Genomic DNA, 20,558 nt, shown 5'->3' with positions numbered 1-20,558 from the left:
ATTGTTCCTTTGTCTCAGCATCATGAAGTACATTGATGTTTGCAAGGCTTTATATGACTATGAAGCAGGCTCGGAAGACGAGCTTTCATTCAAGGAGGATGACATCTTGTATATCCTCGAGCGAGACGATGATGACTGGTGGAAAGCACAGCTCAAACCTCAACAACCCGATGAAGTCGGCCCCATTGGCTTGATACCGGCTAACTATGCCAGTGAGGTAACGTCATGGCCACACCATTCCTTCATTCTTTCTAGCTTAGTATGCTCACCCCGACTGAAATTGCATTGCAGACCGAAGCTATAGGAGCCGTCTCTGCGCAATATGACTACGATGCTCAACAAGAGGAGGAAGTCAGTTTCAAAGAAAACGATACCATGATTTTGTACGATAAGGATGATCCAGATTGGTACCTTGTAAAGCTGGAGAATGGTGATATTGGTCTTGCACCTAGCAACTATGTCGAGGAGGTTTGTACCATATTGCACCTAAGACGTGATGGTTTGCCCCTGCAACAGTACTCATTATCATTTCAAACGCGCAGACATCAAGCGATCAAGTGACAGAGGCTCATCCCCAAACTGCATCAGACGAAACTGAAGCGCAGCCTACCGTTTCTGTCTTTTCAGCTTTGTCGGTAAGAACATCGTTTTGAAATGATCGGCTAATTTGTTTGACCCTTGCTTACGCCTATTCTCACAGAATGCTACCGACAAACCCAAGCCTAAAAAGGTCAACGATGAGGCTAAATCATGGCCTGTTCATGAATACGATGTAGACAAGAAAAAGAAGAAGAAGAGCAAAGGAAACCTTTTGGTCGGCAACGGCATGCTATGCTATGGCAGCGAAACCGACAAGGCATCCCCTGTACGACAGTTTCCAGTGTTGGATATTGTAAACTTCACTCAAGATAGCAAAACGGTTCATATTGAAATTGGTGGATCCAAGCCAGCAACATTGGATTTTCAGGCCTCGTCAAAATCTGAAGCAAAAGCTATTATCACCAAGATTCAGAGTTCGAGACAGGCATCAACCGCCTTTGAGTCAGCTGCTTCAGCTACCACTCCACCTGCCATCGTCAAGGCCCAGCCTGTGCTCCCTCCCGTGCAACCTACTCATGAAGAATCTTATCAAGATGAATATGAACCTGAAGTAGAGGAACCACAGGAAGAAGCTGTTGATGAACCTCCATGTGAGCCGAGATGGGCTATTGTACTTTACTCTTTTGATGCCCAAGGAGAAGATGAGATTTCTGTGAACGAAGAGGATCAAGTTTTGATCACTGACTATGTCACCAGTGATGAATGGTGGAAAATAGAATATGAAGATGGGCGGTCAGGTGTAATTCCAGCCTCCTACGTTCAATTCCAAGAAGACTATGAAGCGGCTCTACAGGCGGAGGAAGACCAAAGACAAAGAGAAGAAGAAGAATGGGCAAGACAGCAAGCGGAAGAAGAAGCCGCTCGTGCAGCAGAGGAAGACAGACGCAGACGAGAAGAAGAGGAAGCATGGCAACGACAACAAATGGAGGAAGAGGAGAAAGAAAGAAGACGACAAGAGCAAGAAGAATCGCGAAGGAGGGAAGCCGAACGCAGAAAGAAGGTACAAGAAGATGCACGTCAACGAGAGCTTGACGAGAAGAAGAGAGCAGCTCGTGCTGCCGTTCCTCCCCCACCACCCCTTCCAGCTTCTGCTCCATCGTCGCAGCCGCCAAGACGTAATCAAATTCCTGCTCCACCTCCGCCACCCGAACGACCAGCAGCGCATCGATCATTGCCATCAGATCAAGCTGTCAACTCCATATCCGTTCCAAGTAATCGATCTTTGCCAGACCGTCCCAAGCAAGCTCAAAATCCAGGAAGTAAGTATGACCGATCATCTAGAACAACATCTATATGCTTGACATGCTAATCACGTTGCCTTGAAGAACCCGATCCCGCCAAAACTAGGACTTGGACAGATAGAACTGGTGGTTTCAAGGTGGAGGCACAATTTCTTGCGGTGCACGACGGAAAGATCCGGCTTCACAAGATTAACGGTGTCAAGATAGACGTGCCTATAGAGAAGATGTGTGTTGAAGATGTTCGCTATATTGAGCAGGAGATTGGCGCTGACGCTCAGGACGACAAGAGCGATAATATGCCATTGGCTCACTTAGCCAAGGAAGCGTCTAGTTCACAACGTCCGAAATCACAAGCGGGCTCATCAAAGCAAGGCTGGGATTGGTTTGACTACTTCATGAGGGCCAACATTCCTATGCAAGAGTCACTGCGATATTCGTCCTCTTTCCAGGCCGATAACCTTGGTGAAGCTGACCTTCATAACCTGACTCACAGACGTATGAAAGCTCTTGGTCTTTCCGAAAGACATGTTCAACGACTCCAGCGATTTATTGAATCAGAAACACCTGAACCTGCATCTGACGACGAAGCTAACCAGGTCAAGAGGTCCAAAGGAAAGCGCAATGTTAGTTTTGGCGCCACCAGTGTCATCGGAGAGGAATCAGATGGTCAAGATGCCAGACTATCTCAGATAGAAGAAGATGAGCGACTTGCTCGAGAACTTCAGGAACAAGAAGACAATGACCGCTCTTCTCCTAGCATCTTCAAGAAAGATACATCAGCCGGTTTACAACGAAGAGGCACAAGTCGTCCAACACCCTCCAATTCTGCACCTAAAGGCATAAATGCTGATGTATTTGAGCTTATGAAGGGCCAATTGTCTTCTGAACCCCTTAAGCCAACGCCAGCAGCATCTTCACCAAAGCCAACCGTTGCGAAGTCAACGCCTGTTGCGGAAGTTAGTAAAACTCCAACCAAACCATCTGGCGGCTTTGAGGACGATGCATGGGCTCCCCGACAAGCATCACCCGTGGTTGCTAAGAAGCCTGAAGTTGCATCCTCTCCAGCTCAACCAAACTGGACGAATACCTGGACACCAAACCAACAACCTCAGCAACAGCAACAACAGCAGCAGCCTCAACCTGCACCGGCTGCAGCGCCCGCTTTTAACACTGTGACCCATATTCAACCCAATGTTCAAGCACCTCCAGCTCCACCGCCGCCCCCACCGGTGCTACCCTCCGTACAACAACAATCCATGATGGCATCGCCTGCTCGTCAACGTCCTATACCCAAGCAATCTCAGGATAGTAAGGTGAATTCCCAAGTTTTCAACCAATGGTCGTCACCATCAAAGAACACTGTTAGCCAGCAACCAACCGGTATGAGTAATCAGGCCAGCACTCCAGCCAACTTCCAAGGCACTCCAGTTAATATGCAAATGAACAACTCTGCTATTCCCAATCAAGCGATGATGAACAATATGCAACCAGCGATGAACAATATGCAGCAAAGACCATTCTTGACTCCACAAGCTACAGGATTTGTTCAACAGCAGCCTACTCAACAGTTCACACCTACGCAGCCGCAGATGACAGGAATGCAAAGGCCTCAACAGCCTATGATGGTCAACAATATGATGACTGGCCAAAGCCTTCAACCACCGTTGATGAACAACAACACTGGTATGAATAACATGATGCAGCAACAACAACCAAACATGCAACAATTTCAACCTCTGCAGCCTCAAGCAACAGGTTTCAATACCTTCAACAATAACATCGGAAGATCCAGTTCAGCTGGAAACCTTCCTAGTATGGGTGTCAGTGCTCAGCCTACTGGTCAACGTAACTGGGCCAATGCCACTCCAGACAATCCTTTCGGAGCCAGCCCTCAAGTACCACAAATGACCGGCCAGCCCTTCAATCAGACCTCTCCTATACAGCAACAACAGCAAAACATGTACACACCTCTTGCTCCACAACAACAACCACAACCAACTGGTTTCATGCAACCACAGCCAACTGGATTCAATAACGGAATGTTAGGTGCTAACGGACAAGCGATGGACCGCTCATTCTCCGGTCCCAGCTTTGGTAGCAGTATGTGTATATGATCATTGATGGTTGTTTTGAAATTTTGTCAGTTAACGACTATCATTGCAGATTCAGACAAATACTCAATCTTTAAAGCCGTTGATCCAAACAGCCCAAGCGTATTCACTCCTGGTCAACCCCAACAGCAAAGTAAGTCTCAAATATGTTTTTGCGGTCCAAAGGTCATCTATACTAATTTATACCTGGATGTAACAAAAGATATGATGGGACAATTTGTTCAGCCTCAACAAACTGGTTTCCAACAAAATAACTTTGCTAACCCCAACTTTCAAAACAATATGAATACTGGCTTCAACCAACAACAGAATCAGCAAGCCTATCGAGGATGGTAAACATCTATTCTCATACAATTCCATGTACTGTATCTCACCTTATCGAGTCTCCGGTCCTTTTTTCTTTCCGTTCCTTTCATAGCCATTATATTTCTTCTATTAATGTTTTTTTTTTCGCTGCAAATAAAAAAGAATTGGTGTCTATGACCAAACGACCACTTGTTCACACCACAGTTTCAATTATGGCAATATGCTTCTATACATTGAATTTTATTGCATCTTTTACGAGGCTATATGATTTTTATTCGTACAGATAAAAAAGCTTATTTCTCGAGCTCGCCACAGTCGGTGATGTCAACTTTGGCTTGAGGAGCTCCGGATTGAGAACCGTATGACTCGATCATATCCAAAACTTCTTGGCCTTCGACCAACTGACCAAAGACAGTGTGGTTACCATCCAACCAAGGGGTCTTGTCGAAGCAAATGAAGAACTGGGATCCGTTGGTGTTGGGACCAGCGTTGGCCATGGACAAAACTCCCTTGCCAGTGTGGGTGAGCTTGAAGTTCTCGTCGGCGAACTTGGCGCCATAGATGGATTCACCGCCACGTCCATCACCACGAGTGAAATCTATACAAAGGAAAAAATTATGTCAATTTCGCGCGCGTGTAACCAAGTGTTGGATGGTTGTTTGTTTCCCTTTGCCAAAACACAATGTATCTTTTACCTCCACCCTGAGCCATGAAGCCTAAATAATACCAAACACGCCGAGGTTAGTTGCTTTCAACTGACATTTACGCATAATTTCCAAAAGGCATACCGGGAATGATACGGTGGAAGAAGCTGCCCTTGAAGTGCAAAGGCTTGCCGGAAACGCCAGTTCCCTTTTCACCAGTGCAAAGAGCTCTGAAGTTCTCAGCGGTCTTGGGAACGGTGTCGTTGAAAAGCTTGAAGGTCATGCGACCTGCGGGCTTGCTTTGGATAGCAATGTCGAAGAAAACTTTGGCGTTCTTGCTGGCCATGATGTCAAAGTGTGTGAGTGAGATTATCCCAACCCACAGACACCACAACAAATGTATCATTATGAAAATTTGACAGTCACTAATGGCCCCCCGCTTTCATTTGGAAGCGCTCCCCCCGCACAGTTCATTGTACCTGATCATGCTGCTGGGCATTGGAGTGGATATTGTCCATTTGCCTCGAATTGCAAAAATACTGACTAGACGCCAGAATAACTGCCACCTTTTATGCCGTCGTATATTGAGTTCTAAAGAACAAGCGGATTTCCAGGCGAGATTCCCAAACGCTGTCAAATCGAATCACACAGAAGCCGATCCTAACGTAGTGAGATTTCTTGCAACATGGTAAGCATCAGACCTATGACCAACGCACTTCTTAGTTCAATTTGCTGATGTTGAATCTAGCTGGAGTATCAAGGAAGCTATGTATAAAGCGATGTATCCTGAGCGAAAACTGACTTGGAAAGAAGTCACCGTTGATCGGATAGCTGGAGGTACCGATCTTTGCGCTCGCTCAATTCCTACTTTTCAATTATTCTGACTCTACTGCATCTTTTTTGATTCCTTACAGGAAAACCTAGAGCCATTCTTGCTGGCCAAGATAAATCCATACATACCCATATATCAGTCTCTCATGATGGAGATTATGCTGTTGCCTATGCAGTCATCGAAAAACTATAGTCATGTTTGGAAAGCGAGAGCATTCTGCTACAATAAAGCGGGCTGACGATATTCAGTACCGCGAGACCGCAATTTATGTATGACGATCGTTGATAGCTGCCATGATAAGAAGTATTGAAATAGAACACTTAAACATTGTTGTACGATGGTCGTGACACACTCGACAATTTTCAACATAGGCATTTGTATGAAAGAAAGAGTCAAAGTGCCGGTAGGTCTCTTACTGTAGCGTTGTTGGGGCGAGAAAGACATCCGCTGCGATGTCGTCATGACTCTCGATATGTAACCTTGAGCGCTTAGATTTCCTGCAGCTGCAAGGGCCAATGTTCTTGATATTCTTCAACCTGTAAATTCCGACGGGTCGTTGAATAATGATGAAACAAATATTAGGTTCGATGAGGATCACATCCGTGAATTGAAAAACTAAATTTAGGCATAATTCCACTGTAAATCGAAGAATTCCACGTGCGGCCGAGTACGGTTTGCGGATCGAAGCAGATGCATAGCTTGACATAATCTCTCATAAGGGTCACAAGGCGACTGGCTCCAAACATGAACCAAAACCGTAAATGGGGGGTGGTTCAACCTAGAGATAGCGTCATCAAGGCTTTTTACATGATGAGATGGAGAAAAAAACAGAACATCACTGAGTTGCAAGCTCAGTTCAAGAACCGTTTGGTTTCCAGCTATTGAATTTTTTAATGGCGATAGCGTCTGCCTGTCTTAATTTGCCAGTCTGACCCGCCTGCGTGGACAGTTGCCAAATTGACCCAAAAAAATCCAGAAAGTATTTTTAGGGCTATTCACTGACTGTGCTTGCTCCATCCATTTCATGACAGCCGAAACGGCATTGGCGGATCAGTTTCCTCAGCCGCCAAACCATGCCCAAGCTCTATGTTCTCGATGTCAACTCCCACTGAAGGGCCAGCTCGTTCGTGCCCTTCAGGGCGTGTTTCACCTTGATTGCTTTACATGCCTTGTAAGCTATGAATACCTTGCATCTGAACCATAACTGGAGTTCCAAACACTAAATGTCTTTCAATAGGATTGCGGTAAGGTAGTGGCATCCAAGTTTTTTCCAACCACTGTCGAATCCGGAAAGATATTACCTTTATGCGAACGAGATTACTTTCGACGCTTGAATCTGGTGTGTGAAAACTGCGGAGAGGCTTTGCGTGGCGCTTACATCAGTGCATTGGACAAGAAGTACCATGTGGAACACTTTACATGCTCAATGTGTAGTATTGTTTTCAGTCCTGAAGATTCTTATTACGAGCATGAAGGGAAGGTGTATTGTCATTATCATTATTCTGTAAATTATGCAGTCAAATGTTCTGGCTGCAAAGTCGCTATTCTCAAACAATTTGTCGAAATCAACCGCAATAGCGTGGACGAATTTTGGCATCCAGAGTGCTACATGATCAACAAGGTACGGTGTCCGCTTATTGGCGATGAATCGTAACGTTCTACTAAATCATTTCGGTGCTTCTTCAATTCGCATTGACAGTACTGGAACGTTAAGATTTCGCAACCGTTTTTGGATGACGACGATAATAGGATATCACAAGGTACACATAGCCATCCACTTCACGTACGCCACCACAACACACATGTAAACCGTATTCCTCCTACAGAACCCAATCCTCAAGACACAAACGATCTATTGGACATTCAGCAAACTACAGAGCAGAAAGTGTATCAAATTTGGACTGTGCTTTCAGCATTCGAAGGTAGCATAATTTCTTCATTTTCTATCCATCAGCACCATCAACATTCCTTTTAACTCTCTGCAATTTACTAGAATCATCGGCGGCATGTATCTCAGATATGCTAATGCATGTTTCGAATGGTGCCTATATGGATAGTGCCAAACTTTCAGAAAGGTTTATAGTGCAAGTTGGCATTTTGTTCGACTGTATTGATTCGATTGAAGCGCGATATATTGAATTTGGAGATGAAAGTAAGTCATCAGGTTGTCTAGGATCAACGCATATCGCTTGCCAAATTTGAAAATAACACCCTCTCCCTTTCAGCACTCCGCTACAAACGCGAAGCTAAAATGCTTTGCAAAAAGATTGTAAATTTCTTTTCTCTCTTATCACATTCCCAAGACATGGCGAGACAACCGCAGACGGGTGTTGGTGAAGAGCTACTTTCGTCCGTCACCGGCTTAGCGCATTATCTCAAAGTTTTAATACGTGTAACTTTGACCAGCGCCTTGCGACTGGTATGTACCTCCTATTTTATCGTGCTGGGTGATGAAACTGGGTTATTCAACCGTGTTCTATCCTGATCTAGGAGAATCAATGGAATTGTAAGACCGCGACATCTGACTTTTTGGAACAGCTCATGCGCTTGTCCAGTCAGGACGCAAAACATATGATGAACATTCCGGATTCAGAGTTGACGTCTGATCTTTGCCAAACTTGTAAAATCACTTTGGAAGAGCCTTGCATCCGGTATGCACGGTTTCGATGGCATCTGCGATGTTTCCACTGCCGGCAGTGCAAGCGCTCATTAAAGGATGACTATAATGCGGCGTTATTTCACCCACCGTCAGTTTCTGTGGTCTGTTTTCAGTGCGCCAATCATGGGGCTGAAAAGTTGATCCAAGGCTTTGAATATGTCACTCGATTACAACAATATTCATTCCTACTGAGTGTAGCTCTTGGCCGCTTGTATAGTCTGTTGAAATTACCAGGTATGAGACGCAGTGTTACACGGGATCCACCTTTGTGGGACGTCATGATAGCTCATATTAATTCCTCGGTAATACAGAAGCTCCCTCACCTTCACCAAGCTCAAGAAAAGATAAGACAGACGGTAAAAAATCCAAGCTTCGAAATCCTTTACGTGGCGATGCTAGAGTACAGTCCTATACCGGAGATGAAAAGCTCTTTAAACCCGCCAAGCTGACGGATATTAAACGCATGAAGTCTACGCATATGGATCGCAAATTGTCACAATCCCACAAAGCAACGCGAAAATCGGTTATTGTTGAAAGTCGAAATCTATTCGCACCGACTGCCCCATTACCCATTCCAAAGATACCGAGTGGCACGAGTTCAACTACTTCATTGAAGGAACTGCCACCCCTTCCAGTCTCTAATGACGAACAGGAAGAGATACCAGAAACGCAAACTCTAGCGGATATGCACAGTTTGGGGAATGAAGCCGCTATCACTTTGGACGATATACCCCATATTGCTGCTCGTACAGGAGACTACCAACGTGGTATCTTTTTCTCAGACTTGTCGGCTCTCCAACATCTTATTGTGAGACATATTGCGGTGGTGAAGATTGAGCCACACGTCAAGGATGTTTTCACCATGGAGGAGCTGTTGGACATGATTGAATCCAAAAAGGCTTCGTTATGGGACAAGTTCATGACATCGTTCAAGCAAGGAAACAAGAATCGAGTCAAGGAGATGGGGACATTTGGTGTACCTTTTGAAGCTTTGGTGGAGCGAAACGGAGCGGATTCCATCATTGGTGCTGGTCCTTCCCCAGTACGGATACCTACGTTTATAGAGGATTCCATTCTTGCCATGCGGCAAATGGGTAAGTGATCATCCTTTCGAAGTGGTGTTCGTTTTGACTCTTGTTAATGCTCCATCTTCTTATTTTGCTTTTCACCATCCATCTACTTTATATATTTTATAGACATGTCAGTGGAAGGTGTCTTTCGTAAGAATGGTAATATCCGCAGACTGAAGGAATTGAGTGAAATCATCGATCGAGATCCAAGTGAAGCTATGCTGGCAGATGAAAACCCCATTCAGGTGGCCGCGCTGCTTAAAAAGTTCTTGCGCGAAATGCCTGAACCGCTTCTCACATTTAAATTACACCGCCTCATCATCTTTTCACAAAGTAAGTTTCTATGTGCATGAGTGGATTTTATAAAAAAAGGGCTTCCACTCACAACCTTATATTAGAGCTAGAGTCGGAAGCGGAAAGAAGGCGCGTCTTGCACTTGGCGCTATGCATGATGCCAAAGGTGAACCGAGATACCGTAGAGGTTCTATTGCACTTTCTAAGATGGACAGCAACGTTTGCCCATGTGGATGGCAAGATGGGAAGTATGATGGACCTCACCAATCTTGCAACAGTTATCGCGCCTAATGTTCTGTACTCTAAAAGTAAAGATCCAGCCAAGGACGAGTCATTTATGGCTATCAGCGCGTTTGAGATGATGCTAAAATACGAAGACAGTTTTTGTTTTGTTCCCGACGACATTGCTCAACTTCTACATGACCCAATGTTATTGGAGGATACGGCTAACATGACGAGCAAAGATTTCATGCCCAAATTAGAGGCTATTATGAAGGGAAGAAAGCAGCAGGAGACGAACGAATTCGCAGCAGACGCAAATAGCAACCAGCACGACCCATACCATCGGCCTCCTCCCGAATACCCTCTCTACCCACGACAGCATCGTTACGAACCTGAACAACCTGCAGGTCAGCTGGGTCTCTTAAGCCCCCTGCCATATCGATCTCATTCTTTGAGTCGTCAGCGTGATGCTGTACCTCACAGTCAATCTCCTTCCTCTTTACGAACTCAGGTTAATTTACCAAGCCTTGTCAACGACAATCGACTCTCACATCCTAGCCCAAGCGCTACCACGCCGGGCGGCCTACGATCATGATTGGGTTTTCCTTTATTTATATACAAAAAATGCTAATTCTCCCCTGCATCATAATTTCCTTTACCCTTTGCCTAACTTTATCATCCTTTTTGTACATTTGTCAATGTTTTTTGGTTTGCTTGTTTTGATTGCTTTACGTCTCATCTGAAATGATGCATTATTCTTATCATTACTATTGTTCGAATATTACTTTTTTTATTTTTCTTCATTGAAAAATGCACACTAAACAATCCATATATTAAAGAAGAGAAAATCCTTTCTATCGATGCAACAATGCGGGTTGGTATAATGAATTGTTTGTGTGACGAAGGCGTTTATTATTTTCACCATCGTCGATATCGACCGAGGATAGTATGGCACTCTGGGCATGTATGCTGTACATCCTTAAGCCAGGGAATGCAACATGGCACACAGGCAAGGACAATGGTGGAGAGGAATAGGACAAAACTGGTGACCCATACAAGGCGACCGTTCACGACGCCGGTGACAGACCGGACTTGAATATGACAATGGGGGCAATCCATATGGATAGGTTCATCGGGAAGACCCGGTTGCCAATTGGCATGCACTTGGTTCTTTGCCGGCACTATGCTTTTTTCTTGGCTGCTACGACTCGTTGCTAAGCTTTCATTGTTGTGGGATGGGATGGAGCTGGTGGATAGGGTGGTGACAGATGAAGTGTAAAACTTTCTAAATTGGTTCCGTAATGAGGAAGGCGGAGTTGCCGGCTTATAGCTGCTCCCTCCCTCCTCGTGTTCTCTACCTCCTTGAAGCACTGATACACCTGTGCTTGTCGTGGTGATAACCGACGATCGACGGGCACTCCATCGCTCACTCAAGCTAATGATCCCTAACGAGAACCGTCGTGGTGGTGGATCGGTATGATGACTATCCAATGGAGGCCGTGCGGCAGGATCATTTCGTTTACTAGGCAACAGAACATGCATATATGAGAAACTTACAAAAAAAATTGAAATGAGTAAAAAAAGACTTTGGGACAAAAACTTTCACAAGAAGAAAGGATTGGATAAGAGAAAATGATGTTCAGTTTAGAAAAGAAAACGTAATGATGCAGTGGGTTATGAGATGACAGGAACACTCAAATAAAAAAGGAGATGGAGGCAAGGGGAAGGATGGCAAGGTGACAAAAAGGTAACAGTTGAAGGGAATTAAAAGAAAAAAAAATTATAATTAAGCATGGCTGGCTGCCAATCATGTCATCACAAGGAAATCATCCATGCGTCGTTCAACGGCCATCGCCTGACTGGACTTTGACTTGGTCCGCGCTCGTGCTCGGCCAACAGATAAGTCTCCAATTTCGCATGCTAATTCGTCAATGTCCGGACCATGTCGACGTCGGCGGCGACGTGACGATCGCTCTCGTTGCTGCTGTTCCCCATCACTCGGATCTTCCTCATAGTCAGGCACAGCGGTATTGGTGGTATAATCAGGTAGGCGCTCAGCGTCTCTGGCCAAGCTTTGGTAAGTTGGTAATCCTTCGGCCGTTTCATCAGGTTGTGCTTTGATGGCTCGTGTGATAGCAAAAGGTAAACCAATGCAAATAGGGTATGACTTGCCTAGGTAGGTAACATGCACAACCACGCGAATGTATTGTCGTACACGTAGAAAAGGGGAGTCCATTGTTTCGTGAAACACACCTTTACTGCAAAGTGTTTGAATCCGTGAAAAGCCGATCTGAGAAATGGCATCGTTGACATGATTGAGGGGTGGATGTGATGATGAAGCCAAAGTCTTCATGGGAGCAGATTGAACACGGCGAAGTCTAGGCATGGAGGAGGTCGGTAAGAGGGATGATGATGAGAATGCATTGCCTGGGGCTGGTGATGTTAGCGGAAATGTAAATGGTATAGAGGTTTCCATAGGAGGATGAAGATATACAGAAGGGCTGGTATAAGAGGAAACTAAATGGCGTTTCGGTAAGGCATGATTTGGAAAGAACCAAGAGGTGACATCGTTGACCCAAAAGTCGCTGTTGTCAATTTGCCATTGTTCTGGACAACATCTAATGTTGACAGGTTAATCTTCACGTTTTTCTTTGCCCTACCAATGTTAAGAAGCTTACTTTGTGTCACTTCGGTAGACCTCTTCTTGTACAACATCAACCTCGACCTTGTTAATGGTGCATTGGCCTCCTAGACCTTGTGAAAAGGTACCTTCAAACTGGATCTCGTTATCTAGATAAGCCCATTTGGGAACTTGAAACTTCCATTTGAGAACATCTGGACGTTCGCCTTTCATTTGAGTCCTTGGAACAATAAATCCAGGTACATGACCACAGGCAACGTCTTTCGGGATCAATGTCTTATTGATGACCAATTCTTTTTCGCTTCGAATGGGGGAGGCTAGTTTTCCAGTGGGCGTCAGTTTGGCCATGACTAGAAAAGAAATGGTCAAGAAATTGGATTTAAACGTCTGGCATAACCATCCAGATATGGGTATTTCAAAGCCAAGTTCTGTCACTCCAGCTGGTAATGTGGCATCTTCCAATAACGACTGTCGCGTCTTCCGAAGTAGCTTTACAGCATCCAATTTTTCAGCTGTGAGGGAATGTGGACCTTTTTGGGGGTCACGCCAATTGAGTCTGGCCTCTCCTTTGAATTTGATTTCGATTTGTCGTAGTCGAATGGGTTTACTACATACAAGTCTCAGTTTGCCTCTTATCTTTTGTCGTCGCGGATGAGTGGAATGAGAAGAGTTGGGTTTTGGACCAAAAAACTGCACCGATGGTGGAATGATAAGGTCCACCGCGATGAGGTCTTTCATCTACGAGTAAAGGTAGGCTGGGGGTAAAAAGAGGGAGAGCCAAAGGGAAAAGATCAAGGCACACCAGCCTGCTTGAGGTCAAGTCTGCGTGACACGGTGCCTCAAAAATATAAAAAATCCATCCCAGCAATTTTTTGGGGTCAATGGGCATTTTCTTTCTTTATGTCTTTGGTGCTGCTTTTCATCTGCGATCTTCGTGCCACTTGTTCTAGAGCATTCTTCATGTGAGCCATTAACGTTGACCATGGTACATTGACAGCTTCGGGTTGAGCAAAAAACAGATAATCATTGCCTGAGATCGAACAGATAAAAGAAAAAAAAAAGTTTTATTACGCTATTAAACACCTAATATTATATCCACTTATTGGCGGTGGTTCACTCCCACACTACGATAAAGTTCGCAAACTTACCTGGGATGGCACCGTCTGGAAAGCTATGTTGAGCAGCCGATAAAATCCGCCTTCTAGCACGATTACGCGCGACGGCAGATTTGCCCAGCGCCTTTTTACCAGTGATAACGCTAGCACGATAATGTAGCACGGGTTGGTGGGAAGCTTTGGTGAGAGGGGGAGCAGAATGCGTCGGCCATGTCAACACATTAAGGGAGAAAGCGGGAGTATGGACGCGAATGGCCATGCGCGATGTAAATGCGTGACGGATGCTCATGCCATCCAGTGGCTCTATCTTTTTGAATATGGACTTTGCCGTTTGAGTCAGCATGATGAACCCAAAGAGAGGAATGAAAATAAAAAATTTTAGATTTTCTCCAAAATGGTAATTTTGGATATTGATGGCGCGGTCAGGCTCTGTCCTTAACACCGCGCCCTTCCCATGTGCGCTGGGAAGTGGGTGACTCGACGGCAAAATGATGGCCCATAGCACAGACGATGCTTGGAATGGATCACCATCACACAGATAGACACAACTATCATACACAATGGATCTTGAGTGCTACCTCTGTCTTTCAAAATCTCTCTCTTTCTTCCTTTCAACTGAAGAAGAAATGGTCCGATGAAAAAAATAAAAAAAAAGAAGATTTATCGTACCGAGATTCCCATGAACCAAAGGAAAAATAAATTATAAAAAAAAAAGAGAGCACCACGCGGTAAAGCTCCCTATTCGAATTATTGCACTGCAACCGTAAAAAAAAACTTTCATCGAGATCACTTCGGGGCTGACTTTCTCCTTTCCTTCTCTCTCTCTCTCTCTCTCTGCCTTCTTTCCTTCATTACCCCGACCGAGCTTCTTTTTGCACGACCACATCTATTATATCTGAAAGAGAGAAATCATATTCGAATGCATAAGTGGACCCCGAAAGACGACTACGAATCATATCAGGGGTAAGTTGCATAGCCCCGGTGAATGACTGATCATCCCAATCTCAACATGTTGCCATCCATCTAGACATGCTGACATGATTCGCCCCCCGAACACACCTCTTGGCACCACCATGAACTCGTAAGTAATGGATTTTGAATGTCCCAAACGCTATCAATTTTTGCCGTTTTTAGGCGCCCTCATCCGCATCTAACCTCAAACTGATGCTGATCCTTTGAATCTCCGCTTCGCTTTAGGTACAGCAGTGCGCAGTCGGAAACACCCGCTTGGGAGTATATTGGACATGGCACGACCAAAGATTTACCACCGTCACCTATTGAAGAGAAGGATCGCTTCTTTTCGCCCAAGACGCACCAATATCATAGTCTTTACAACTTGCAGCGCACCACTGGGTAAGCTTCCACCCCATTTGAAATCCCTCCTCCCCCCCCCCCAAAAATTTATATTGGATAACGCCTATTCCCACCCACGCAAACCTTGGAAAAAAAAAATGGCCCATCCTCCAATTTTAGTATGCCGCAATCCCGCTAAACTTATTCCCCTTTACAGATATGACCTTCAGATTCACGCCAAGATTGACAAAGGTTTCTTTATTACCAATGGTGACTGGACCTGTTACCGCCGTAATTACTTCCAAGTAAGCGCCACCCTGTCTCTGCAAGCTACCAAACAAGGAGATATGTATGAGCCTGAATTACCCATTTTGTTGGGTATCGATGGACAAACCTACACCGTAGAAGAGTTCTTATTTGGGGTGTCAGCTGAGGCAGCCTCGAGTGGAAAATACATCGATCTTGTACAGCATACTGCGAAACGTGATAAGGGTCCTCAGGTTACACCACCGCTCAAGCCAGTGCGCACAGAAGGCCCTCAACATGGACTAGCAATGTTCGAGCGCCTTCAGTTCAAGACAGCCACCGCTAACAATGGTAAACGTCGTGCTACCCAACAATATTTCCATCTCAATGTTGAAGTCTTTGCTCGCTGCTCGGATAGCAGCATCCATCGCGTGGCCGTGTGCAAATCCCTTCCTGTGGTGGTACGTGGCAGAAGTCCCGGACACTATACTGACAAAGGACAACGTCGTGTTAAGAGCCTACCAAGTTCCCCTTCGGATGATCGTAGCTTTTCAAAATCCCCTCCCAACATGCCTGACTATGGATACCCTTATTCACCTTATACAACCTTCCCTCCACATTACGGGTCCGCTCCCATCACGGACATGCCTCCCCCATCGGCACCCCATTCCATCATGATGATGCACCCTCCACCGCGTCAACACCATGACGGCGATACTGGTTATAACCCTGCCATGTCCCCTGCCATGGCTCAATACCCCCCCTCGGGTCGTTACCTGCCTCATGATGGTAACGCCTCTTCACCCGAATTGTCATCACCTGATATGCATTTAGCCCGTAATGCAGCCCAACCTGACGTGGAGAAGCCTACCAACCCTTACCCTGGCCAACGACCTCCATTGGGCCTTAACATTCACATCAACAACGACGGCTGGGACCGTCATCGCACCAACTCAACGAATAGCCTTTCATCTTCTTATGTCTCTAGCATATCGTCCCCACCTCCTTCAGATGATCGCATGTATCAATACGGCATGGTGCCTACCATGAACCCCCCTTATCCAAAGCCAAATGCTATATCCTATACACCCGTTGAAGAAGACATTCCTTCAATGAACCGTTGGCAGTATCGTCCTGACCAATCTTGGACTGAACATCATCCTAGTGAACATCGTGATGGCCTGGTGCATCCCTTGCAGTAAAGTCCCCCTTCCCTCCGTCATGTTGATCATGTATTTTTTTTTGTTGTTGTATTCTGTTTGTTGTACTTGTTTTTCCCAAGACTTACGCGCCCCCGCCCCCATTCCACTCCTTTACAGTTGGTAAATTTTTTTTGCTTTTGTTTTTTCATCTCCAACACGAAAACTGTATGAGCCATTTTTTCTTTATCTCACCTTTTCCTTTTTTATTTCAAATATGAATTTGGTTTGTTCATCCCCAAAGACCCGCTTCCAGAGTTTATAGAACAGTACACCTCCCTCACAAGTTGTTGGATTTTTCATAAAACACAGGTTCACATCGTATTTTTGCCTGTTTCCCGTTGGGATTTTCTGTATGACGCATAACCCTTGCACAAAATTTTCGCTGTTCCACGCGTCGACGAACCCCCCACATGTCATCGCTTGACCACACCCTATTCGTTGGTTGAAGAGACGCAGAGTACCCCTCCATAGCTGTTCACGTCCAACATGCCCTCTAGGCCATGCTCTTTCTAAAAGTAAGGCTAGAATACCTTCTGTATAGACCATGGAAGCGATGACGACGGCCCACCATAGGGCCGCATAAGGAGCTTTTATTGTCTGCCAATCAGACCATACCATGATTACCCGTTATAGGGCAGCCGTGGCAAAAGATGTCTCTCCTACAAGATTTGTGGTTGGTTAATTGGAGTGAAACCAACTAGAAAAAAAAAAAAAAAATTGGGACCTGAGGAGGGGGGTTGAATTATAAAAAAAAATGGGGGAAAAACGCTTTCACAACTTTCTTTGTTCGTTTCTTTCTGTTGCCCTTTACATTCCTTTACTTTGTAGAGTATGGACTTGTGGAGGTCTGGTTACAGTGCGCTGGGCAACTGGATGACTGAGTTCGCCCCAGGTGTGCCCACAGAAACTGACTGGTCTCAATCTGTGGTTGGGTCATGGTAATTGTTCTTCATGGGGAGCGGAATGGGGGCCAAAGGTTGAAAAAACTAATGTCAATGGGTTCATGCAGGTACGTTCCTCCATCACAGCATGGTTTGGAATTGATATGCCTCTCTCTGGTGTTTGCGCTGGGTACCACTTATTATGGCCTGGCTGCCTTTGGTCCCGGTCTCAACCGCAAGCTATTGTTTAACTTTGCACCAACGAGAAAAGCCAGCCTGGTCGAGCGGACTTTGTTTGCTGCCCTGGTCATCTCGTTGGCCACTACCTATATTCATAAACTCATTCGTGGGACCACCTTGTTCATGCTACAACCCTGCCATATGAGCGCCATCTTGTTGGTCCTTGTGATGTCGTGGCCCGACAAATCTTCTCCTATACCACACGTGTTATTCAATATTTATCTCCACACTTATTGGGGAACCATCGCTGCCCTGCTGTTCCCTGATCTGCGAGACCACTACTTAATTGGGGAGACGTTCAATTTCTTTGCCGGTGAGTTTTTCGCAACTTCGTGGAGTGATGGAAGGTTGAACAGAAATACTCATTCCTTGGCAATAGAGCACATTATCATCTTGATTTTACCTTTTTACATGGTTTACTCTGGTCGATACCTTGTTTTGCCCGCATCCTCAAAAGTCGCCATGTTTGCCTTCATGTTGTATGGGTTGTATCATTCCCCATTGATCCATGTCGTGGCTCTCAAATCGACAATCAATATCAACTACATATTCACTCCTCCGCCAAGTAAGTTTATTCCTTCTATCCCATGTGCTATGCGCTGCCATCGACTGACATTCCTTCCTTTCACCTAGTCGGTTTTCTGATTGAACTAGGTGTCTTATACCGTCCCTTTCTCTACTTCGTTGCCATGGCCAATATGTTTATCTCGCGCTATGTCCTCATGGGTACCGCCTTATTTCTATTACCTAGGAGACGTCATGCCAAAGCCGACTAAAAATCGCTGGCTGGCCATACCATTTTTTCTTTACATACTTGAGGATGATTGTTTTCCTTCTCGATTGATTCTGCTTGACTTGACATTTTATTAGTACGCTCTGTGGATATCACTGTACACATTTAACATTAGAATAAATATCCGCTTATATTCCAATATCTGGTTTGGCAGAGGTATCTGCATCTCTCCACACTTCTAAAAATCGCTCGGGATGTTTAAGGTGGCCAAACCCAAATTGGCTGTAGAGAGTATGTGCGTCGGATGTTGTCAGTTGTATTCGAATGACACTTTTCAATTCCGGGTAGGATGTGAAGAACGACATCATGACCTTGGAGTATCCTTTGCCTCGATGATTTGGATCAACCCACACGTCGAAAGCATGTGCATAGACAGCAAAATCGGTGACAACTCGCATCATGGCCACCTGAGCTCCTGTCTTCTCGTCATAAATGCCCATTCCTATCGAATGCGCCCAGGCGCGACGTACAACTGCTTCAGGTCGAGTGCCTGCCCAGTAAGACTGCTTGAGAGACTTTATGACGAAGTCCATATCTATCAATGTGCTATCGCTTGAAATGACCAACCCATCAAATCGATGTTCGTAGCATGGCATTCCAAGGTTATCCTTCTTCCCTTCCACTCGTTGGTATTTGATTTCCATGTTGACGGTCGTGAAAAAGATGATGAATATGATATCATTCGTCTCGCTTAAATAACCAGTAAGCTGTGAGTCATCGGGGTGGAAACTGAGTCAGTCAAGTCACAAATACCAAAATCGCCATCTCCGCTTGGGTCAAAACGGACAAATACCAAAATTTATTGGGCTTGCATGTACTACGAACAAACTAAAGATTGGATATCAATTATGAACCAAAAGAACTACTGATGCTTTTTCATAAAAAAAAAAAAAAAAGGGATAATTCATATGAAAGAACATGCAAGAAATTGTTTTTGTTCCATGGGGGAATATGTATTTTTCAGCGAATGTTTTTCATACTGGGATTTCACGAAATAGTGATCTTCTTGGGGGAAGCTTCGACTGACTTGGGAAGACACACCTCCAGAACACCATTGTTGAAATTAGCCTTGATGTTGTTCTTTTCAACATTGTCCGGAAGAGGGATGGTGCGTTGGAAAGCTCCATAGCGGCGTTCTTGGTATCTCACGTTATTGTCATTGTGTTCCTTGTTGCGATTGAACTCGCCGGAGATGACAACGTTGTTGCCTTGCGTTTCCAGTTTGATGTCCTCTTTCTTGACGCCAGGAAGCTCCGTGTGTACATGCCAAGCCTTGTCGTCCTCATAGATGTCCACGGCAGGTGAAATTCGGGTCTGGTCCTGCTGTTGGCCACCGCCCCGGCGAGTCAATCCAAGATCAGTGAAGAAGTGATCAAACACTTGGTTCAATCGGCGTTCCATGCGATCAAAGTTAGGGTCTGTGGTTGAGATTAGTGACATTGCTATGTAGTGTTGATAGAATTGATGTAGAATGGCCAACGTACTCGTTTCGTTTATATATTGTTTTTTTATGCTGCAAAATGGCGTCAGAATTTCCCAGGCGGCACATTGACGAAAGCTCTCGAAATTTCGTGCCAAAAATGGATGCATGAGTGAATGAAAAATCAGATCATTTGAAAAAATAGAACTAAGTCCCGGTGTTAACACTCTGAGCCTTCGGAAAATGCAATAATGATTCTCTCTACCCTTCATGACAGGTATGGTGAATTGCACACCTATACAAGGTGATGGCAATATTTTCAGGGAATATGCAACGAGCATTATCTTTGACGTTGAGTTTTATCAATAAAAAAAAACTTGGCCAATGAAGGCGGGAAAAACCCCAGTGAAACAAATAACCAGTAGCAAAATATCCAGAAAGTTCGTGAATTTGCATATCATATGCCTCGCTTTCATAACAATGACCACCCGAAATGCAATCCCGATTTCTCTAGATGTTTCCATAGCCGCCGCCCATAACCGCGCCTTCTCGCTGCACACATCCCTCTGCCTGAACAGAAAATGAAACGTTTCCAGGACTCGCTCACTTTTGACTGAAACATGGCAAGCCATTTGATTTACAGTGCGGATACCCTGAAGCGCCATTATTAGCCACCATGTTTAAATGCATTTTTTTTTTTCACGTCTATAATTCAGTCATGAACAAGGCACAGCTTAGACTTGATGAT

General features: G+C 45.0%; 12 protein-coding genes across 12 annotated transcripts; 6 read left to right on the top strand and 6 right to left on the bottom strand.

The window, feature by feature from the left end:
* On the top strand, window positions 1-4,084 carry K450DRAFT_232456 (uncharacterized protein). The gene is made up of 5 exons (XM_051587596.1): window positions 1-217; window positions 292-468; window positions 543-635; window positions 701-1,859; window positions 1,926-4,084. Exons 1-5 carry the CDS (start codon window positions 23-25, stop codon window positions 3,953-3,955), a joined length of 3,654 nt encoding a protein of 1,217 aa, XP_051446320.1. The 5' UTR covers window positions 1-22; the 3' UTR covers window positions 3,956-4,084.
* On the top strand, window positions 4,076-4,682 carry K450DRAFT_232454 (uncharacterized protein). Its single transcript, XM_051587595.1, has one exon. It carries the CDS (start codon window positions 4,282-4,284, stop codon window positions 4,543-4,545), a length of 264 nt encoding a protein of 87 aa, XP_051446319.1. The 5' UTR covers window positions 4,076-4,281; the 3' UTR covers window positions 4,546-4,682.
* On the bottom strand, window positions 4,432-5,396 carry K450DRAFT_232452 (uncharacterized protein). Its single transcript, XM_051587594.1, has 3 exons — window positions 5,047-5,396; window positions 4,954-4,974; window positions 4,432-4,856 (listed from the first exon to the last, which is right to left on the bottom strand). Exons 1-3 carry the CDS (start codon window positions 5,306-5,308, stop codon window positions 4,552-4,554), a joined length of 588 nt encoding a protein of 195 aa, XP_051446318.1. The 5' UTR covers window positions 5,309-5,396; the 3' UTR covers window positions 4,432-4,551.
* Window positions 5,388-6,078, top strand: K450DRAFT_279096 (uncharacterized protein; the record flags this gene model as incomplete). Its single annotated transcript, XM_051593316.1, has 3 exons — window positions 5,388-5,590; window positions 5,651-5,739; window positions 5,817-6,078. The coding sequence occupies 3 exons, from the start codon at window positions 5,388-5,390 to the stop codon at window positions 5,924-5,926; spliced, it is 402 nt and encodes a 133-aa protein (XP_051446317.1). The 3' UTR covers window positions 5,927-6,078.
* A 653-nt stretch (window positions 6,079-6,731) lies between these two features.
* K450DRAFT_232442 (uncharacterized protein) lies at window positions 6,732-10,736 on the top strand. The gene is made up of 10 exons (XM_051587593.1): window positions 6,732-6,905; window positions 6,972-7,355; window positions 7,434-7,494; window positions 7,561-7,656; window positions 7,728-7,886; window positions 7,960-8,153; window positions 8,225-8,627; window positions 8,705-9,487; window positions 9,590-9,796; window positions 9,862-10,736. The coding sequence occupies exons 1-10, from the start codon at window positions 6,759-6,761 to the stop codon at window positions 10,572-10,574; spliced, it is 3,147 nt and encodes a 1,048-aa protein (XP_051446316.1). The 5' UTR covers window positions 6,732-6,758; the 3' UTR covers window positions 10,575-10,736.
* K450DRAFT_232440 (uncharacterized protein) lies at window positions 10,737-11,655 on the bottom strand. Its single transcript, XM_051587592.1, has one exon. It carries the CDS (start codon window positions 11,519-11,521, stop codon window positions 10,898-10,900), a length of 624 nt encoding a protein of 207 aa, XP_051446315.1. The 5' UTR covers window positions 11,522-11,655; the 3' UTR covers window positions 10,737-10,897.
* K450DRAFT_232438 (uncharacterized protein) lies at window positions 11,654-13,545 on the bottom strand. The gene is made up of 2 exons (XM_051587591.1): window positions 12,658-13,545; window positions 11,654-12,597 (listed from the first exon to the last, which is right to left on the bottom strand). The coding sequence occupies exons 1-2, from the start codon at window positions 13,356-13,358 to the stop codon at window positions 11,787-11,789; spliced, it is 1,512 nt and encodes a 503-aa protein (XP_051446314.1). The 5' UTR covers window positions 13,359-13,545; the 3' UTR covers window positions 11,654-11,786.
* Window positions 13,499-14,078, bottom strand: K450DRAFT_197760 (uncharacterized protein; the record flags this gene model as incomplete). Its single annotated transcript, XM_051584556.1, has 2 exons — window positions 13,499-13,650; window positions 13,769-14,078. 2 exons carry the CDS (start codon window positions 14,076-14,078, stop codon window positions 13,499-13,501), a joined length of 462 nt encoding a protein of 153 aa, XP_051446313.1.
* A 438-nt stretch (window positions 14,079-14,516) lies between these two features.
* Window positions 14,517-16,568, top strand: K450DRAFT_232431 (uncharacterized protein). Its single transcript, XM_051587590.1, has 3 exons — window positions 14,517-14,698; window positions 14,939-15,088; window positions 15,246-16,568. The coding sequence occupies exons 1-3, from the start codon at window positions 14,655-14,657 to the stop codon at window positions 16,474-16,476; spliced, it is 1,425 nt and encodes a 474-aa protein (XP_051446312.1). The 5' UTR covers window positions 14,517-14,654; the 3' UTR covers window positions 16,477-16,568.
* Window positions 16,569-17,252: 684 nt separating this feature from the next.
* Window positions 17,253-18,446, top strand: K450DRAFT_232424 (uncharacterized protein). The gene is made up of 3 exons (XM_051587589.1): window positions 17,253-17,414; window positions 17,486-18,162; window positions 18,231-18,446. Exons 1-3 carry the CDS (start codon window positions 17,308-17,310, stop codon window positions 18,371-18,373), a joined length of 927 nt encoding a protein of 308 aa, XP_051446311.1. The 5' UTR covers window positions 17,253-17,307; the 3' UTR covers window positions 18,374-18,446.
* K450DRAFT_232421 (uncharacterized protein) lies at window positions 18,447-19,055 on the bottom strand. The gene has a single exon (XM_051587588.1). The coding sequence runs from the start codon at window positions 19,032-19,034 to the stop codon at window positions 18,519-18,521; it is 516 nt and encodes a 171-aa protein (XP_051446310.1). The 5' UTR covers window positions 19,035-19,055; the 3' UTR covers window positions 18,447-18,518.
* A 57-nt stretch (window positions 19,056-19,112) lies between these two features.
* K450DRAFT_232420 (uncharacterized protein) lies at window positions 19,113-19,867 on the bottom strand. The gene has a single exon (XM_051587587.1). The coding sequence runs from the start codon at window positions 19,828-19,830 to the stop codon at window positions 19,378-19,380; it is 453 nt and encodes a 150-aa protein (XP_051446309.1). The 5' UTR covers window positions 19,831-19,867; the 3' UTR covers window positions 19,113-19,377.
* Window positions 19,868-20,558: the final 691 nt, after the last annotated feature.

Source organism: Umbelopsis ramanniana (genome assembly GCF_025399195.1).
Source record: "Umbelopsis ramanniana AG unplaced genomic scaffold K450scaffold_15, whole genome shotgun sequence".
NCBI lineage: Eukaryota > Fungi > Mucoromycota > Umbelopsidomycetes > Umbelopsidales > Umbelopsidaceae > Umbelopsis > Umbelopsis ramanniana.
The sequence above is the reverse complement of the archived record's forward strand: the minus strand, read 5'-3'. Positions and strand labels throughout refer to the sequence as shown.

Bases quoted from the DNA above. Each gene is read 5' to 3' on its own strand.
- K450DRAFT_232456 (XM_051587596.1), top strand. From the start codon at position 23: ATGAAGTACATTGATGTTTGCAAGGCTTTATATGACTATGAAGCAGGC. The intron at 218-291 runs GTAACGTCATGG...ATTGCATTGCAG, and splicing joins CGGCTAACTATGCCAGTGAG to ACCGAAGCTATAGGAGCCGT. The intron at 469-542 runs GTTTGTACCATA...TCAAACGCGCAG, and splicing joins CTAGCAACTATGTCGAGGAG to ACATCAAGCGATCAAGTGAC.
- K450DRAFT_232454 (XM_051587595.1), top strand. From the start codon at position 4,282: ATGGTAAACATCTATTCTCATACAATTCCATGTACTGTATCTCACCTT.
- K450DRAFT_232452 (XM_051587594.1), bottom strand. From the start codon at position 5,308: ATGATACATTTGTTGTGGTGTCTGTGGGTTGGGATAATCTCACTCACA. The intron at 4,975-5,046 runs GTATGCCTTTTG...GGTATTATTTAG, and splicing joins CTTCCACCGTATCATTCCCG to GCTTCATGGCTCAGGGTGGA. The intron at 4,857-4,953 runs GTAAAAGATACA...TCCTTTGTATAG, and splicing joins CTTCATGGCTCAGGGTGGAG to ATTTCACTCGTGGTGATGGA.
- K450DRAFT_232442 (XM_051587593.1), top strand. From the start codon at position 6,759: ATGACAGCCGAAACGGCATTGGCGGATCAGTTTCCTCAGCCGCCAAAC. The intron at 7,495-7,560 runs GTACACATAGCC...TTCCTCCTACAG, and splicing joins CGATAATAGGATATCACAAG to AACCCAATCCTCAAGACACA. The intron at 8,154-8,224 runs GTATGTACCTCC...ATCCTGATCTAG, and splicing joins TGACCAGCGCCTTGCGACTG to GAGAATCAATGGAATTGTAA.
- K450DRAFT_232440 (XM_051587592.1), bottom strand. From the start codon at position 11,521: ATGCATGTTCTGTTGCCTAGTAAACGAAATGATCCTGCCGCACGGCCT.
- K450DRAFT_232438 (XM_051587591.1), bottom strand. From the start codon at position 13,358: ATGAAAGACCTCATCGCGGTGGACCTTATCATTCCACCATCGGTGCAG. The intron at 12,598-12,657 runs GTAAGCTTCTTA...TGTCAACATTAG, and splicing joins GTCTACCGAAGTGACACAAA to ATGTTGTCCAGAACAATGGC.
- K450DRAFT_232431 (XM_051587590.1), top strand. From the start codon at position 14,655: ATGCATAAGTGGACCCCGAAAGACGACTACGAATCATATCAGGG. The intron at 14,699-14,938 runs GTAAGTTGCATA...CTTTAGGTACAG, and splicing joins GACTACGAATCATATCAGGG to CAGTGCGCAGTCGGAAACAC. The intron at 15,089-15,245 runs GTAAGCTTCCAC...TCCCCTTTACAG, and splicing joins AACTTGCAGCGCACCACTGG to ATATGACCTTCAGATTCACG.
- K450DRAFT_232424 (XM_051587589.1), top strand. From the start codon at position 17,308: ATGGACTTGTGGAGGTCTGGTTACAGTGCGCTGGGCAACTGGATGACT. The intron at 17,415-17,485 runs GTAATTGTTCTT...GGGTTCATGCAG, and splicing joins CAATCTGTGGTTGGGTCATG to GTACGTTCCTCCATCACAGC. The intron at 18,163-18,230 runs GTAAGTTTATTC...CCTTTCACCTAG, and splicing joins CATATTCACTCCTCCGCCAA to TCGGTTTTCTGATTGAACTA.
- K450DRAFT_232421 (XM_051587588.1), bottom strand. From the start codon at position 19,034: ATGGAAATCAAATACCAACGAGTGGAAGGGAAGAAGGATAACCTTGGA.
- K450DRAFT_232420 (XM_051587587.1), bottom strand. From the start codon at position 19,830: ATGTCACTAATCTCAACCACAGACCCTAACTTTGATCGCATGGAACGC.